The 20,000-nt window shown below is 43.9% G+C and overlaps 1 protein-coding gene across 1 annotated transcript in view; it reads right to left on the bottom strand.

Annotated features, from left to right (window-relative positions):
- Positions 1-20,000, bottom strand: part of abca2 (ATP-binding cassette, sub-family A (ABC1), member 2) — a gene marked incomplete at both ends in the record, with an annotated part of 250,124 nt that overhangs the window by 215,209 nt on the left and 14,915 nt on the right. Inside the window, 2 exon segments of the mRNA XM_084338063.1 lie at positions 15,113-15,234; positions 18,969-19,129. Of these exon segments, the coding sequence (XP_084194189.1) occupies positions 15,113-15,234; positions 18,969-19,129 (283 nt within the window).

The following is a 20,000-nucleotide window of genomic DNA, read 5'->3' on the forward strand; positions in this document are numbered from 1 at the left end:
ATATATAATATAATAATAATATAATATAATATATAAATGTGCGAATTGGCTATAATAAGGTAATGTATAAGCATCATATAGTTATATAGTTAGCATATTTATAGTTTTTAGAGTTTTGTTCATACCAACTGTTGGTGCATTTAATGTATATGACCGTCAGTCACTCATAGACATTGGATTACGGGAAACTTACCAACTGGATTACTCACTGGACCAGCTTTCCGAACCGCATCAATGGCCTGAAGAAATTCTCCGGAGATTAGGACCAGATCCTTTGTTCCTAGATCCCAGGAAAAGAGGACCTAGACGACGAGGAAAGAGGGCTGGGATCCGTAACAGGCTGAGATCCAGACGCCACCGTACACCACTGCCCAGTATATTGCTAGCCAATGTACAATCAATTGACAATAAACTGGATGACATCCGAGCAAGGATTCAATATCAAAGAGACGTTAGGGACTGCAACGTCCTCTGCTTCACCGAAACATGGCTCACACCGGAGGTTCCAGACCACGCAATTCAACCGGCAGATCACTTCTTTATCCATCGCAAGGATCGGACATCAGCAGAGTCCGGTAAACAACGTGGAGGAGGTATTGCCTTCATGTTTAACAAAAATTGGAGCGATCCAACTAACGTGAAGGAATTATCCAACCACTGCTCCCCAGAACTGGAATATATAACCATCAAGTGTCGTCCTTTCTTCCTCCCGAGGGAGTTAACGGCGATCGTCCTGATCGGAGTGTATATTCCACCGCAAGCCAGCAACAAGGTTGCGCTCTCCAGACTCCACGACGAGGTAAATAGAATACAAGTGGCGAATGTTAACGCCGCCATTTTAGTGCTGGGAGATTTCAATAGCGCCAATCTGAGAAAGGTATTGCCTGACTTCTATCAGCATGTGACTTGCAACACCAGAGGCGGTAACATCCTAGATCACTGTTACACGCAATTTAAAGGTGGCTACAAGGCTCATTCTGATAGTGGCTTTGGTAAATCAGATCACGCGTCCATCTTTCTTTCACCAAAGTACAAACAGAGAATTAAAAGTACTCCTGTAGTCTCGCGAGAGGTGCAGAAATGGGATTTGACGTCAGAGGAGACGCTCCGGTCAGTGTTTCACTACACAGACTGGAATGTGTTCCGCGACACAGATAACATTAATGTCTACACGGAAACAGTGCTGGACTATGTTTGTACTAGGGTGAAAGAAACAATCCCCACTACCAAAATGAAAGTTTACCCAAATCAAAAACCCTGGGTAGACAAATCCGTCCGTGAAGCTCTGAGAGAGCGCACCAAAGCATACAACGACGGCCTAGTGGCAGGCAACATGAACGACCACAAGGTGGCGCGATACAACGTAAGGAGGACAGTGTCAGAGGCCAAACGGCGCTACAGGGATAAAATGTAACTCCAGTTTGAACAAGCTGACTCTAGAGCTATGTGGCAGGGGCTCAAAACGATGACAGACTACAAAGGCGCCTCCCTCAAACTGAACAGTGACATCTCCTTAGCAAATGACCTCAATACCTTCTATGCGAGGTTTGATGCTGGTAATAACAACACCAGCTCACAAGCCTCGGCAATGGGGGGGGGGGGGGGTCGGCTGCTGATGGAGGCGCAGTGTTCAGGGTAACAGAGCATGAGGTGAGGCGGACCTTTAAAAAAGTGAATATCAGGAAGGCAGCAGGTCCGGACGGCATCCCCGGCCGCGTCCTAAAAGTCTGTGCCGACCAACTGGCCCCAGTATTCACTGACATATTTAACCTGTCCTTAGAACAGGCTGTCATCCCCACCTGCCTGAAGAAGTCCACTATTATCCCTGTACCCAAAAAATCCAAGCCTGCTTGCCTCAACGACTACCGCCCTGTAGCTCTCACCTCCATAGCCATGAAGTGCTTTGAGAAGCTAGTAAAGGGCTACATCTGCTCCTCCCTCCCCATCAACATGGACCCCCTGCAATTTGCATACCGCCCCAACAGGTCCACGGAGGACGCCATAGCCCATGTGCTGCACACAGCAGCATCACACCTGGACAAGAGGCAGGGGAACTATGTGAGAATGCTATTCATCGACTACAGCTCGGCATTCAATACCATAGTCCCCTCCATACTCATAGCCAAGCTCAGGGACCTGGGCTTGGGCTATGACCTCTGCCAGTGGGTCTTGGACTTCCTGACTGGCAGACCCCAGGTGGTGAGAGCAGGCAACTGCACCTCCTCATCCATCACCCTCAACATAGGGGCCCCCAGGGCTGTGTTCTGAGTCCCCTCCTCTACTCCCTGTACACACACGACTGTGTGGCTCAGCGGAGTAGCAATACAATCATCAAATTTGCTGACGACACAGTGGTGGTGGGCCTGATCTCTGCCAACGACGAGAGGGCCTACCTGGAAGAGGTCAAGGTCCTGGCGGGATGGTGCCAGGAAAACAGCCTCTCCCTGAACGTCAGCAAAACAAAGGAGATGATTGTGGACTTCAGGAGGTCGGGGGTCAAGGACTACAGCCCCCTCAGCATCGACGGGGCACCGGTTGAGAGAGTCAACAGCTTTAAGTACCTCGGAGCCTACATATCCGAGGACTTGACATGGACCACACACATTGACAGTGTTGTGAAGAAGGCACGACAACGCCTCTACTTCCTCAGGCGCCTAAGGAAGTTCCAAGTCAGCCAGAAGATCCTTAAGAACTTCTACTCATGTACAATAGAGAGCATCTTGACCGGCAACATCACCTCCTGGTTTGGGAATAGCACTGCACAAGACCGAAGCAGACTACAAAGAGTGACACGTTCAGCCGAACGCACAATTGGGGGGGGGCTCCCCACCCTCCAGAACATTTACTACAAGCGTTGCAAGGGCAAGGCTAAGAGAATCATTAAAGACTCCAGTCACCCGAACAACTGCCTCTTTGAACTGCTGCGGTCAGGCAAGCGATACCGGAGTCTCAAGGCGAGCACAGAAAGACTCAGAAGAAGCTTCTATCCCCAGGCCATCAGGCTGCTAAACGAACAATGAATGAACACTACACAACAACAACCACCAAACGCACATAGCACACACATCCACACGCACACACTCACTTTAAACAAACACACTGTAGCACCCACTCCACACACTTTATAGCACACACCCACTTTAAACAAACACACTGTAGCACCCACTCCCCACACTTTATATTTATGGATGAAGGATTGCACTACAACTCGTACACCTTACTGTAAATTGTACCTAAAATTGTACCTCATCCCATTTCTGCTTTGCACTAGATAGTACTGTACATTAGTACACTGCATAGTATTGTGTATTGTATATTATATGGTAACTCAGAACATTGTACATATGTCTATACCGAACACTGTGACCTCATTTTTCTTCTTCTAAATTCATGCTATATTATGTTATTATGTTATTTGATACTATCTTGTCTAGCACAGTCTCTGGAGCGTAACAGTAAGAAGCATTTTGTATGAAAGTATTCTGTACTTCTGTATGACAAACTATTAAAGAACTTGAACTTGAACATCATATTCTATAATAATATTTCAAATAGCATTGGTCCGGATGGGAGAATTCAGTACTGTATCTACAGAACCTTGGGTTTAATCATCTTCCCTTTATTAATTTCCTTAGATCTTTTGTACACATGATCTCAAGAGGGTACTGAATGAGATCAGTAGCAGTTTTTTAAGTTTGGTCATTATTATCATGGTGTTATTCACTGTCAAAGATGCAAAGAAAAATAATTCATATTCTCCTTTGTTTCATCACAATTTAAGCAAGCCTAGTAATAGACACAATATTTCTGACACTGTGAATACATTACCTGAGGTCCATAGATGTACCTAGACACCAAGAATATGCAAATAGCCCTTGTAGAAGTGGAGCAATATTCCATTTACCTAGGTATACATTTTAGGCGGATTTTCACATTGTGTGGAACAGGTTAAACACAGTGGAGTTCAGATGATCTGTCCGGAAAAGTACGTTTCTTTTTTTTATTTGATGAGCTGTGAGTCCGGCGGGGGAGAATGTTGATGTGTTTGTTGGCGACGCGTGTGTGTTTCTTTCCATTGGTTTCATTTGGTTAACGTTATTGGGCGAACAAGAAAACGAAAGAAAATTGTAATGAGCCTGCAGCTGTTCCAATGTAAATGTGCCTTTCTCCTCCGTGCACTTTCGCCGCTCTGAACTGAAGTCGGGGACTCGGTGTGCCGCGCTCTGTTCTCGCACGGACCTCGCGAGTGCCTGCATGTGGGACTCGTGTGTTTGCACTGACAAGTCTGGATGGAGGACTGATCCACAGAGCTCTGCGAGACCCCACCAAAGCAGCTCACAGGCAGGCCCTGCTCAAACTCCTGTCCCAGGCTTTGGGCCTTGCGGGCGGAGGGGCAGGCCAGAGATATGACCCACAGGGGCTAACGGACGTGGAGGTACACTGGCCTGCAAACTATTAAACTTTTTATTCATATGATGTGCTTATTAATATGTTTATGCTGCTTAATCAAGCCAGACATATTGATTATGATAGTATGCATGTTAAGGGATCATCCCTATGTTCCCCGGGTCCTATGTTCCCCGATTGATTGATTAATTGATTGAACATTTTATAAATCTTTATTATTTTATTAATTATTAATGTCCGCCTTGTTTCGAACTGGTTAAGCTTAGGCCCTCTTTCGAACTGGTTAAGGTTAGAGTTTGGAATCAGGGCTGGTGGTCTAAAATTTTCAATCAATCAATCGATCGGGGAACATAGACATGCTCCCCATAATATCCACTACAAACATTGAGAGAGTTACTGAATATAAATATCTTGGCATCTGGTTTGATGAGAAGTTTATGTTTAAATATCATATACCTGTAGAGATAATCTGCTAAAAAAGTGTCTTCTACAGAAACAGAACCAGCTTCCCTATTGTTGTGAAGGATCAGATTAAACCGAATATATATATTTATTTATGGATATATATTTAATAGTATTTGTATATCGTTTGATATCCCTTGTATATTCCTTGTACATATACACTGAATATCCCTTTATTCTACTACAGCCCATAATAGTTCATTCTCTTATTGGACAAAAGGACCAGGCGCCAGGGACAAGCCCCTGGCGTTCAAGTTCAAAGGTACCGACGAGACATGCCCTTACTAGCCTCAGCTCCGCGCAGGAATACGGCTACCGAAAGCAGAGCGGCACTACTTGTCCACTGTGCATATAAATATGGTGCAAGAAATGTAGAATTCCTCTTAGTCCTTTACCCTTCTACCCAACTAAGTAACAAGACGTGAAGCCTCACCCCACGATACCGTGTGCGGTGTAGTACGGCCTGTTTGGCCTTAGAATAGCAGTGAGACCTTGTGCGAATTAATAGCTGAATTGCCAGAGTTTGGCACCGTATTTCTATTAAGTAATAATAGTCTATTATGTATGGTGCATCGTTCGGTTAGAGTTCTAAAGTGAGCAGCACCCCCATCGTTTCCTCGCGTTATCTAGAGTCTTAACCAGGCTGGGCAGACCACGCGTGGTGCTTTCATCCGAGGAGTTCTGGGCGAGGACGAGTGGACCTGCACATTGGATTACCTACCCCGACGACTGACACACAGACAAGGTACACGTATCCGTACCGAACCATTTCAGTACTGGACCTTAGGTACAGTACGGCTGTGTACCGAACGAATACAACGGTATGTTAACCACTAACGACCGCCCACCGGGGGCTGTTTCAATATAGAATATTCGTTGACAGCCCTACAAGTACAATTAGTTACTGCACACTACGTCACCCCTGAGTGGAACATGGAAAGCCGAACTTTCCCCCACTGTACCGAAAACCCGAACCGAACCGTGACTTCAAAACCGAGGTACGTACCGTACCGTGGTTTTTGTGTACCGTTACACCCCTAGTATATATATATATATCTCTTAGGGGACGTGTCAGACAGGGTGATGGACAGAGATGTAGAAGGACCGAGAGGAAAACCAGTACAGACTGACGGACTAAGAGAGAGAGAGAGGGAGGGAGAGAGAGAGAGAGAGAGAGAGAGAGAGAGAGAGAGAGAGAGAGAGAGAGAGATACAGGTGATCATACATCAGTGATACTGGTGTCATTCTGTGTTCAGGCATCCACTTGCCTACTGCCCCTTTAACAACGTATCCTTGCTAAGTTTCAGTGTCACTTCTAGAGAGAATTTTACTTCACGACAAGACTGAATACTAGAGAATAGATGACATATTACAACAATGGCAGAGGATTATTTGGACCTGTTCCACCCCACGGGGTCGGTACCGACACAAAAAATGACATCTGGTCATAAATCCATATTTTTTTTATATTGCATATAAGTTGCGATTTTTTTGTCAAACGTTTTCAAGTATTAACATCACTAACATGTCACAAAAGCATGTAGAATGTATATTATCATCAATACGTTAGTTTAGCAATAGGTTAAAAGTGCCATTAGATAGTTTTAAGTTTTCGATTTTCTGAAGTATATTCCAAGACGGAAACGGACATGGAAAATTTGAACCATGGGAATTGTAGTATTTTTGTGGCCATTCTGTAGAGGACATGCATAGCTGTCGACCAGCGTTGGAATTTTTCCGAACTACACTTCCTGTCAGATACTGTGGGCTTTCAAAGTTCAGCGTTCTGAATGAATCATATCAATAACTGTTATGATTCGCGATAATAAGCCACAAAAGGTAACGTTTTTGACAAATATTGAAACACAGTTAGTTTCTCCTCCCTATTGTTAGCATGTAGGAACAATTAGATCTGAAATTAGTTTCAAAACGGTTGCACTGTGGGGAAAATTAAAAAGTACACTAGATTACATTATCTGTTCTTATGCACGCCTGGTGATACTAAATCCAACTTGAACTCGGGCATTTGAAAGATAATATATGTATATATATATCAAATCAAATCAAATGTATTTGTAGGGCCCGACAACACACGTTAATGTCCCCATGGGCCGGACACGTCTTCTTTAAACAAGTCAAGAAGAAACATAACAATAAGTCAAGAACAAAACAAGAACACCATAAGGTCCAACAAATTTAAAAGAAATGCAAATAAATTAATGAATATATATAATATAATAATAATATAATATAATATATAAATGTGCGAATTGGCTATAATAAGGTAATGTATAAGCATCATATTCTATAATAATATTTCAAATAGCATTGGTCCGGATGGGAGAATTCAGTACTGTATCTACAGAACCTTGGGTTTAATCATCTTCCCTTTATTAATTTCCTTAGATCTTTTGTACACATGATCTAAAGAGGGTACTGAACGAGATCAGTAGCAGTTTTTTAAGTTTGGTCATTATTATCATGGTGTTATTCACTGTCAAAGATGCAAAGAAAAATTATTCATATTCTCCTTTGTTTCATCACAATTTAAGCAAGCCTAGTAATAGACACAATATTTCTGACACTGTGAATACATTACCTGAGGTCCATAGATGTACCTAGACACCAAGAATATGCAAATAGCCCTTGTAGAAGTGGAGCAATATTCCATTTACCTAGGTATACATTTTAGGCGGATTTTCACATTGTGTGGAACAGGTTAAACACAGTGGAGTTCAGATGATCTGTCCGGAAAAGTACGTTTCTTTTTTTTATTTGATGAGCTGTGAGTCCGGCGGGGGAGAATGTTGATGTGTTTGTTGGCGACGCGTGTGTGTTTCTTTCCATTGGTTTCATTTGGTTAACGTTATTGGGCGAACAAGAAAACGAAAGAAAATTGTAATGAGCCTGCAGCTGTTCCAATGTAAATGTGCCTTTCTCCTCCGTGCACTTTCGCCGCTCTGAACTGAAGTCGGGGACTCGGTGTGCCGCGCTCTGTTCTCGCACGGACCTCGCGAGTGCCTGCATGTGGGACTTGTGTGTTTGCACTGTGGGGCGTATTCGTCATATGACGCACGTACCGCACCGTGACGGCCGTACCGTAAAATCGCGGGACGAATACACGTATCGTTACACCCCTAGTCTTAGGGTGTGTTCACATCTGAAAGTCCGGACTTTCCGTGGATAGTCCGGACCAAATGTGAAAATGATACATTGTTTAATTTTGGTCTGCGTTCACACTACCCTGTTTGGTGCGGATCTAATTTGTAAACAAAGGACATGCTGTCGCATCTATTGGACACAAACGTAATCAGTTGCCGGCAGCGTAATGAGAGAGATACTAGAGAGAGAGAGAGAGAGAGACAGAGAGAGAGAGAGAGAGAGAGAGAGAGAGAGAGAGAGAGAGAGAGAGAGAGAGAGAGAGAGAGAGAGAGAGAGAGAGAGAGAGAGAGAGAGAGAGAGTTGTTGTTACAGAGCTGGTCCACGCTGCTATTATGAAATTACCCAAAAAGTATGTACGCTTTTTTTTTCTTTATCTGAATGTCCGCGAATGTCCTCCTCACGCAGGAGAAAGTTGGGGGGTCCGCGCGCGGCGCGAGTCTAGAGTAGAGATTTTTTGATTTTTTTTGATTTGAAGTCTTTATTTCGAACATGCAATGAATACAACAAACAATAACAAAAAAAGAAAAAAACTCAATCTGCATGTTCGAAAAGGAGTAGGAAGAAGTATACACTTATTTAATCCTACCCCTTTTCCACTACTCAAATGAGTGTACTATTTTAAACATAAAAAAAAAAAAAAAAAAATATATATATATATATATATATATGCAAAACAAAAAACAAAAACTATATATGTATAAAATAAAATAAAATAGAAACAAAATAAAAATGTAAACACCTGTGAATATCAAGTCCCTTCTTCATCCCTGTACCTTGTGAACATAATTTCCTTATACATCAGTTTGAATTGTCTCATGTTTGGACATTGCTTTAACACCACATTAAGACTGTTCCACAGTTTCACTCCACATATTGAGATGCAGTGTTTTCTCATGGTAGTGCGTACGTTTAGCACCTTTAAATTGTGTTCTCCCCTCAGATTATAACCCCCCTCCCTATCAAAGAACAATTATTGAATGTTTCTTGGAAGTGCATGACTTTTTGCTTTATACATTAATTGTGCCGTTTTAAATTCCACAAGATCATTTAACTTTAATGTCTTTGACTCCAGAAACAATATGTTAGTGTGATCACGATAACCTGCAATGTGAACTATCCTTATGGCCCTTTTTTGGAGTATACAAAGTGGTTGTAGTGTAGACTTATAATTGTTTCCCCAGACTTCAGCACAGTAATTTAAATATGGTAAAACTAGTGAACAGTAGAGAATGTAGAGTGATTTTCTATCCAGGATGTGCTTTACTTTACTCATGACTGAAATGCTTCGTGAGAGTTTAGATTGGACATGTTTTATGTGAGGTTTCCAACAGATTTTATGGTCTATTATTACACCTAGGAATTTATTTTCAGAGAGAGAGAGAGGAAGAGAGTGACTGCGTCTAGAGAGGAGAGAGAGAGGGAGGAAGAGAGAGACTGTCCGCGTGCGGCGCCAGTCTAGAGAGACTCAGGAGTAGGCTACTTTGCTTCCTGGATTAGGTACTATAAAGCTATAGGCCAATATCGAACCTTCCATTTATCAGCAAGATATTAGAAAAGATAGTCTCAGTACAAATAAACTCCTTTCTCAAAGATAATAACATCATGGAGGAACTACAATCAGGTTTCAGAACAAATCACAGCACTGAAACTGCCCTTACCAAAATAGTTAGCGACCTCAGGCTAAACTCCGATGCTGGCAAAGTCTCAATTCTTGTCCTATTGGACCTTAGTGCAGCGTTCGATACGATTGACCATAATATCTTGATCAGTCGTCTAGAAAGACTGGTTGGCTTTTCCGATCATGTACTAAATTGGCTCATAACATACAAGGGGAGAAGGTTCTATGTTAAGCTTGGAGACAATGTATCCGAGGAACATGACAGCAATTTTGGAGTCGCACAAGGAAGCTGCCTTGGTCCATTACTCTTCTCACTATATATGCTGCCCCTCGGGGACATCATTCGAGACCACAATGTATGCTTCCATAGTTATGCTGATGATACACAACTATATATCTCCGCAGAACCAAATAACACTACAGCCATACAGTCCATTACAAATTGTCTGTTAGCAATAAACAAGTGGATGAACAATAACTTCCTAAAATTAAACGAAAGCAAGACCGAAATCCTATTGATCGGCCCAAAAGCGAAAAGGGAAGTGCTTTGTAAAAACCTGGGGAGTCTGTCATCCTATGTAAAGACTGAGGTTACAAGCCTAGGTGTCATCTTGGACTCAGACCTGACCTTTAAGTCTCATATAAATAAGGCCATGAAAACGTCATTCTTCCACCTAAGAAACATAGCGAAAGTAAGACCTTTCGTAAATAAAAAGGATGCAGAGAAACTTATTCATGCTTTTGTATCAAGTCGGCTTGACTATTGTAATGCACTGTTCACTGGTCTTCCCAAAGCAACCATTGGGAAGCTTCAGCTTATCCAAAACTCTGCAGCTCGATTACTAACTCATACAAGGAGAAGAGAACATATCACTCCAGTCCTGGCCACTCTGCACTGGCTTCCAATAACTCATAGAATTGATTTTAAGGTCCTTTTCCTAACATATAAAGCTCTTAATGAGCAAGGCCCAAAATACATAGCAAATTCCCTAGTTAGTTATCTGCCCTCAAGAACGCTACGGTCATCCACTACAGGTTTACTAGACACGCCCAGAAACCAAAAAAGGATAGGAAGTATGGCATTTGCCAACTATGCCCCAAAACTATGGAACACACTACCAACACACATCAGAAACGCCAGCTCTATACACATTTTTAAAGGAAAATTAAAAATGTACCTATACAGTCTAGCTTACAAATAGTTATGGCTTGGAAAAACCTGATGGATCCATGAGGCTAGGATAAGCCTTGTGGACCCAACTTTTTAGATGAAGGAACGGGTACATAGGAGACACGCCTCCAGTTTTTCAAAAGTTTTTGACACGCCTCAGCTTCTGAGCTGAAGGCGTGTTTTTGCGGACCTCCCAAACTTTCAAACTTTTTAGATGAAGGAATGGGTACAATAGGAGACACGCCTCCAGTTTTTCAAACGTTTTTGACACGCCTCAGCTTCTGAGCTGAAGGCGTGTTTTTGCGGACCTCCCAAACTTTCAAACTTTTTAGATGAAGGAATGGGTACAATAGGAGACACGCCTCCAGTTTTTCAAAAGTTTTTGACACGCCTCAGCTTCTGAGCTGAAGGCGTGTTTTTGCGGACCTCCCAAACTTTCAAACTTTAGACTGTTTTCTTTATACGTTTTTCTTTTTCTTTCTTTCTACCACAAGACGCGGCCACTGATGGGTCCATGGGACTTGGATAAGTCCTGTGGACCCAACTCTGGCCACTGACCACATGAGCGAACAGGTACATACGCACACAATACACGGCCACTGATGGATCCATGGGACTTGGTAAAGCACTATGGACCCAACTATGACCACTGATAAAAACGTAACTACACTAGCATTATAAGACCTAAACATTGCTACCTACCATACAAGTGCATTGGTTTAGTGCACTTCCGGTTGCCACTGAGCGGAAATGTTTGTGCGGACCTGTTCTCCCAAACTGGTAAGCAAATGACTGTTTTTACGTTATTTTCATTTTTACGTTACTATTATTATTATTATTATTTTTTTAAACATTGATCTTAACTGATCACTATGACTTTATTGCTTTTATCGTTATATATGCCTATAATTGTGTACAGCACTTTGAGCTACATGACATGTATGAAAGGTGCTTTATAAATACTTACTTACTTACTTACTTACTTACTATAGTTCGATTGAAACGAACCGAGTCCCAACTTTTCAAGAGGACCATGGTTCGGTTGTTTGGTCCTCATTATAGTTCGGTTTGCGTTCACACCTGTACAAACCAAACGGACTATCGATCTAAAGGGACCATGGTCCACTTAAAGTGGACCAAACAGAGTAGGTGTGAACGTGCCCTTAATCTAACTTACCCCGGAAAAACTCACATCTCATAACGTCTTTCCCATAGCAACAGGGGCCGGCCCCCTTTTCTCGTTACTAAGTGACACGATACCATGGCAACGGCTGGTCTTTGACACACTAAACGATGTGGCCACACCACTATGTGAGAGCCCAGTGCCGCTGCAGACAATGACCTTGGCTCGCTTGAGAGCTCAGCTGATAACAGGCCCTCGTCTGCAGTCTCACTGGAGCCAGACATAGTGACTGATACTGTCCTCTTACAACTAATATCTACGAGTAGATGCCGTCATCTGCAGATATTTACATTATATACACATTGAAAAACAAGGATTCTATCAATTGGCTGCATTTACATGAACCTTCATATTTGGGATAGCTAATATCCCGGTTAAGATCTTAGGAAGGATAATGGTGTTTATATGCATTACTGTGACACTAATCCCAGTATCGGCCCAAATACCAGGCCAACCAACTTGTACTCAGTACCAAGAGCTGATCACAATGATATTTGATGTATCGAGTGAAATGTTTATTTTTCAGTTACATCAAAAATTATTTGGGAGGAGGTTGGCATCTGAATAGATTAAAACGCATGTAGGCTAAATGTAACTGTGTTGTGGAAGGTAACGGATGTGATAAAAAATCACTTGCTGCATCGTAGTTGTGAGTACAGAGTCCTGGCGGAGAAAATACCTCGTAACTCCATTTTTATATATATAAATCAACTCAGTAGATCATCGTCCATATCTGTGTTTGGTTTTACAACGTTTAAACAATGGGAAAGCATTAAACCGATCATCTGTCTAAACCTCGTAACTCTATTCGCCCTCAAATCTGTGTTCGTTTTTTTCATCTCCTGAAAAGTTGGGTTTTTGGAGTTACGAGGTTTTCTTCTGCCAGTGACGATATCTTCATTACCAATATGCCTGTATACAATATGCCTGTAAAAATTCCACTCGTATACCTGAGTGAACAGAACATCCCAAGTGTAATATAATACAATGGCAACAGACCGCAAAACCCAGACGGTAAACAGGATGTTTATACGACGGTAAACAGGATGTTTATACGACGGTAAACAGGATGTTTATACGACAGTAAACAGGATGTTTACATCATGCCTCGTGAGCTTATGCTGACTGTTGTAAACAGGATATGAGTGTCTGCTCTAAAATAATCCCCCAGGGTGCGTATGACTCTATTTACTATGAGGCTTCAACTGCAAAGGTTTTACAGATCATTTTGATTATAGGTCAGCCTTTAAAACCCCCCCTATGGCAACACCTATCCACCACACAGCACCTATCCACCATACAGCACCTATCCACCATACAGCACCTATCCACCACACAGCACCTATCCACCATACAACACCTATCCACCATACAGCACCTATCCACCAGACAGCACCTATCCACCATACAGCACCTATCCACCATACAGCACCTATCCACCAGACAGCACCTATCCACCATACAGCACCTATCCACCATACAGCACCTATCCACCAGACAGCACCTATCCACCATACAGCACCTATCCACCAGACAGCACCTATCCACCATACAGCACCTATCCACCAGACAGCACCTATCCACCATACAGCACCTATCCACCGTACAGCACCTATCCACCATACAGCACCTATCCACCATACAACACCTATCCACCATACAGCACCTATCCACCATACAGCACCTATCCACCATACAGCACCTATCCACCATACAGCACCTATCCACCATACAGCACCTATCCACCGTACAGCACCTATCCACCATACAGCACCTATCCACCAGACAGCACCTATCCACCAGACAGCACCTATCCACCAGACAGCACCTATCATACAGCACCTATCCACCAGACAGCACCTATCCACCAGGCAACACCTATACAGCACCTATCCACCATACAGCACCTATCCACCATACAGCACCTATCCACCATTCAACACTTATCCACCATACAGCACCTATCCACCATACAGCACCTATCCACCATACAGCACCTATCCACCATACAGCACCTATCCACCATACAGCACCTATCCACCATACAGCACCTATCCACCATACAGCACCTATCCACCATACAGCACCTATCCACCAGACAGCGCCTATCCACCAGACAGCACCTATCCACCATACAGCACCTATCCACCATACAGCACCTATCCACCATACAACACCTATCCACCATACAGCACCTATCCACCATACAGCACCTATCCACCATACAGCACCTATCCACCATACAGCACCTATCCACCATACAGCACCTATCCACCATACAGCACCTATCCACCAGACAGCACCTATCCACCATACAGCACCTATCCACCTATACAGCACCTATCCACCAAGACAACACCTATCATACAGCACCTATCCACCATACAGCACCTATCCACCAGACAGCACCTATCCACCATACAGCACCTATCCACCATACAGCACCTATCCACCAGACAGCACCTATCCACCATACAGCACCTATCCACCAGACAGCACCTATCCACCATACAGCACCTATCCACCATACAGCACCATACAGCACCTATCCACCAGACAGCACCTATCCACCATACAGCACCTATCCACCATACAGCACCATACAGCACCTATCCACCATACAGCACCTATCCACCTATACAGCACCTATCCACCAAGACAACACCTATCATACAGCACCTATCCACCATACAGCACCTATCCACCAGACAGCACCTATCCACCATACAGCACCTATCCACCATACAGCACCTATCCACCAGACAGCACCTATCCACCATACAGCACCTATCCACCAGACAGCACCTATCCACCAGACAACACCTATCCACCAGACAGCACCTATCCACCAGACAGCACCTATCCACCATACAGCACCTATCCACCAAGACAGCTGGAGCCTCAGGGGGCCTACCTACCACCTGGGGAGTGGGAGTGAAGGATGCAACCAGAGAGAGGAGGTGAAAAAGGATGGAGGATGGAGGGAGGGTGAGGGAAGGAAGAAAGAAGAGAAGAGGGGAAGGAGGAAAAGAGAAGGGAGGATGCGGGAAGTGAGGGTTAGGGTCAGGGGTCAGGGTCAGGGTCAGGGTCAGGGGTCAGGGGTCAGTACCTCTCTGAGACTGACTGGTGTCTGGAGTAGAAGGCTGGTGGTGTCGTTGGACAGGGAGAGGTTTCGGACCAAAAACTGCTGAAATACTGACTGGTTCTTCAACACACTGGCCAGTGTGAAGCCTACACAGGATACACAAACACACGCATGGTTAATTAATAAAGTGTCACTCTGAAAGAGATATAGATTTGTCTCATTCAGCAAAGTGAGACATTCTCTGATCTGACTTCTAAACTTCCGACAACCAGAGGTCATCAATCAATAATACTGTATCATCTCGCTCTCTCTTTCACTTCCACACACACACACACACACACACACACACACACACACACACACACACACACACACACACACACACACACACACACACACACACACACACACACACACACACACACACACACACACACACACACACACACACACACACACACACACACACACACACACACACACACACACACACACACACACACACACACACACACACACACACACACACACACACACACACACACACACACACACACACACACACACACACACACACACACACACACACACACACACACACACACACACACACACACACACAGGGTGTGATTTGCCAGCGGGATGAGGGGGTTTCCCTACCTCTGATTTTGATATGATTTATACTCCCTTCTGGTAGTCAAGATTATCATTAATTTTAGAATTTTATTAAACTAGGGCTGTCAACGTTAATGCTTTAACTTGAGATTAATTGAAATTATTTAAAGCATTAAAATAAATGAACCTAGATTAATCTATGGAGTGAAACATTTTCAACATTATGAACTTTCAGCAGTATATTTGCTTCTTCTTTTTTTGCATCGACTCATGCACCTTTTTGAAAATCATCTGACATGAAGATGGAACACATTTTAGTTGTTAATATGATTTATATTACTGGTAGTTCATACAAGACATTATCTCCTCTAAGCCAATCTGCACTTTAACATACGCCTGGGTTGTTTTTATTTCTGTTAGTGCCACGGATATAAGAAAGAGGTCAATGTTGATGGTTTTGTTGAACATTTGTATTTCACAGGAGAGAAACTGTATTCAAAGAAAGCTATTAAAATAGTCTTTGAATCTAAATATACTTTCTTTGTCTTGATTTTACATTCATTCCATGATTTTACTCAAGGTAATATATGTTACAAGCTTCGGTCTTAAGTAGAAAAAAGCTTTTATTATTAATTACTTAATTAATCTAGATTAATTACAGAAAATTGTGAGATTAATTAGTAAAAAAATTGTATCTACAGGCTACACTAATATTATAGTATTAAAACCGTTATATTAGTTATATTCATTAAAGAAAGTTGATTTAATAAAAAGAAAATACTCATTTAATCAGATTAATGACTTTTTTTTTATATTTCTTTTTATCCACTTTTTCACCCCATTTTACATTTTTTCTCCCATCCCAATTGCATATTATCCAATTCTCCCCTCCCCTGTCTTGAACATTGCTAGACTATGCCTCCCACTGGTCGGCTGAAGTGAGGATAGAAGCCTTGCATCACGTGTCCCCTCCGGTACACGAGGAGGCAGCCTGTCGCATCTTTTCATCGCAGCAGCTCAAACTCTCAGTGGCGAGGAGTAACGCGTGGGAGGCTCACGCTGCCCCCGATACTTCCTGTTTCCGCCGCAACCGACCTGTAGGAGTCGCTGTCCACAACGTCCAATCCCCACCCACCGGCTTTCCCACCCTCTAACACTTGCCAATTGTGTTAGTATGAACGACCGACCCGGTAGCAACGCCGAGAGCTGGGCTCGAACCCAGCGTCTCCTGCGTTAGTGGCGAGCGCCTTGCCCACTGCGCCACTCAGCCGCCCTAGATTAATGACTTTATTCAAATTGAGGATTTAGTTTGAGTTTATTATTATTATAATAAATAATAGTTTGAACGTCCGTTCGAAAAACCCTGACAATTTGAATCCCAAAAACAGGCTTCGGGGAAACAGCCCTGCTACAGCTGCAGATGTGCTCTCTACAGGACAGCCCTGCTACAGCTGCAGATGTGCTCTCTACAGGACAGCCCTGCTACAGCTGCAGATGTGCTCTCTACAGGACAGCCCTGCTACAGCTGCAGATGTGCTCTCTACAGGACAGCCCTGCTACAGCTGCAGATGTGCTCTCTATGGGACAGCCCTGCTACAGCTGCAGATGTGCTCTCTACAGGACAGCCCTGCTACAGCTGCAGATGTGCTCTCTACGGGACAGATGTGCTACAGCTGCAGATGTGCTCTCTATGGGACAGCCCTGCTACAGCTGCAGATGTGCTCTCTATGGGACAGCCCTGCTACAGCTGCAGATGTGCTCTCTACAGGACAGCCCTGCTACAGCTGCAGATGTGCTCTCTATGGGACAGCCCTGCTACAGCTGCAGATGTGCTCTCTATGGGACAGCCCTGCTACAGCTGCAGATGTGCTCTCTACAGGACAGCCCTGCTACAGCTGCAGATGTGCTCTCTAGGGGACAGCTCTACTACAGCTGCAGATGTGCTCTCTACGGGACAGCCCTGCTACAGCTGCAGATGTGCTCTCTATGGGACAGCCCTGCTACAGCTGCAGATGTGCTCTCTACAGGACAGCCCTGCTACAGCTGCAGATGTGCTCTCTAGGGGACAGCCCTACTACAGCTGCAGATGTGCTCTCTATGAGATGAGAGTGACTCTCAGAGTGACGTTGGGGGCTCTGCTGGAAGATATTGATCTGATATACTTCTTCCTAAGCATTCCTGTCACAAATGCCTTTGTGGAGAGGCCGCTCTCCCTCATGACACGAGAACGGATCAGAGAAATTGATGCAGCGTCGAGAGTCAAAGCGAATTTCCCTCCGATATGTCAAGGGTTTTTATAAACATGAATCTTGGCCAGAAGGCTCTAAGCAGCACGGTCCAGCAAGAAATATGAATCATTCAAAAGGCCTCTATATACTGCGCTCTCCATGGTGCTGAAACCTTTGGATTTACCAATTTGTTAAATTCATCTAAATGCTTATATTTAACTCAAATGATGTGTATACATTATGTAAACCTTATTCTTACATACTGTATTATTACTTTACTGTCACACAAACACACAAACCGTTGCATTATATTTCAGAGAGCATCCGCTTGAAAGTAAAACATGTTGAGAATATGTTAATTTAATCTCTTTGCTGGAGGGCCACACACACACACACACACACACACACACACACACACACACACACACACACACACACACACACACACACACACACACACACACACACACATGGTTAATTAATAAAGTGTCACTCTGAAAGAGATATAGATTTGTCTCATTCAGCAAAGTGAGACATTCTCTGATCTGACTTCTAAACTTCCGACAACCAGAGGTCATCAATCAATAATACTGTATCATCTCGCTCTCTCTTTCACTTCCACACACACACACACACACACACACACACACACACACACACACACACACACACACACACACACACACACACACACACACACACACACACACACACACACACACACACACACACACACACACACACACACACACACACACACACACACACACACACACACAACTCAGTCCCCTCCCACTCAAATAGTTTGTTTCACTTTCACTGCCACACGACAAAGGGTTAACCCTTTCACGGTTGACAATACAGAAGGTTAACCCTTTCACTGCCACACGACAAAAGGGTTAACCCTTTCACGGTCGACAATACAGAAGGTTAACCCTTTCACTACCACACCACAGAAGGTTAAAAGCACCGACCCTGTGTGCCGTCGAGGTGCCCCAGCGGCGAGGGGGCGGTGCCCAGCGGCGAGGGGGCGGTGCCCAGCGGCGAGGGGGCGGTGCCCAGCGGCGAGGGGGCGGTGCCCAGCCTCTCCAGGTGGCGCTGCAGAGACTCCAGGTCCCGGCCCAGACCCGGACGCTCCGAGGAGAACAGGTGGTTCTGCTCCACCACCTCACCCAGCCGCTCCAACAGCTGGGTCACGCTGAGAGAGAGAGAGAGAGAGAGAGAGAGAGAGAGAGAGAGAGAGAGAGAGAGAGAGGAAAGTGTTACTCCTTGCAGCCGTGCGCTTGATGAATTCATCTGCGATTACATCCAGGTTCCTCTTTCGTGACACATTCTTGTGACGTGAGCTTGTAGACCTGTTCGAATGCCAGAAACATTTGACGCGCCGTCGTAACACTGGTGACTGGCCTCTACATTTACCGATTGGCAGTGAGAATCTCATCAAAACGTCTTTTAACAGCTGAAAAAGTGCGTCTGCTGTTGTTTTTGATGTCTCATAAAATCCAACAAAAAGTTCCTCTGGCTCCAGATTTTCAGTCACAAAACGGAAGCAGATAGACACCTGCTCTTTGACCGTGATGTCCGTTGTCTCGTCCATAATTACAGAGAAAAACCCAGCAGACTGTATTTCTTCAATTAACGTTCTCAGCACATCATGGCCCATTATTTCAGTCATCTCGTTTAGGATTGATTGATTGATTGATTGAATACTTTATTTTGACACAATCGTAGGACAAACATTTGAAAAACAAACAATAACAGTGTCAACACGCTGGTCAAAAATGAATAAAACACAATAAAGCCAAGCCAAGCCAAGGATATCATGAGATAGCCACTTGCTCTCCTTACGAGCCTGACTGTAATTCTGGGATATCTTGAGCACGCAAGTTTAGCAACTGGGTCAAATTGGACTCCTCGTCTGTTTTTCCTCCAATGGCTAATCCCTGACACAAAAGATATTGGATAGAGGATAGAATATCCAACAAAGCTATTCTCGCATCAGCCATCTGCTTTTGTTTACCAGCAGACATAGAAGCGGCAACATTAACACCTGCATTAGCAGCGGAAAC

Source organism: Notolepis coatsorum, assembly GCF_963971535.1.
Source record: "Notolepis coatsorum genome assembly, chromosome: 1".
NCBI lineage: Eukaryota > Metazoa > Chordata > Actinopteri > Aulopiformes > Paralepididae > Notolepis > Notolepis coatsorum.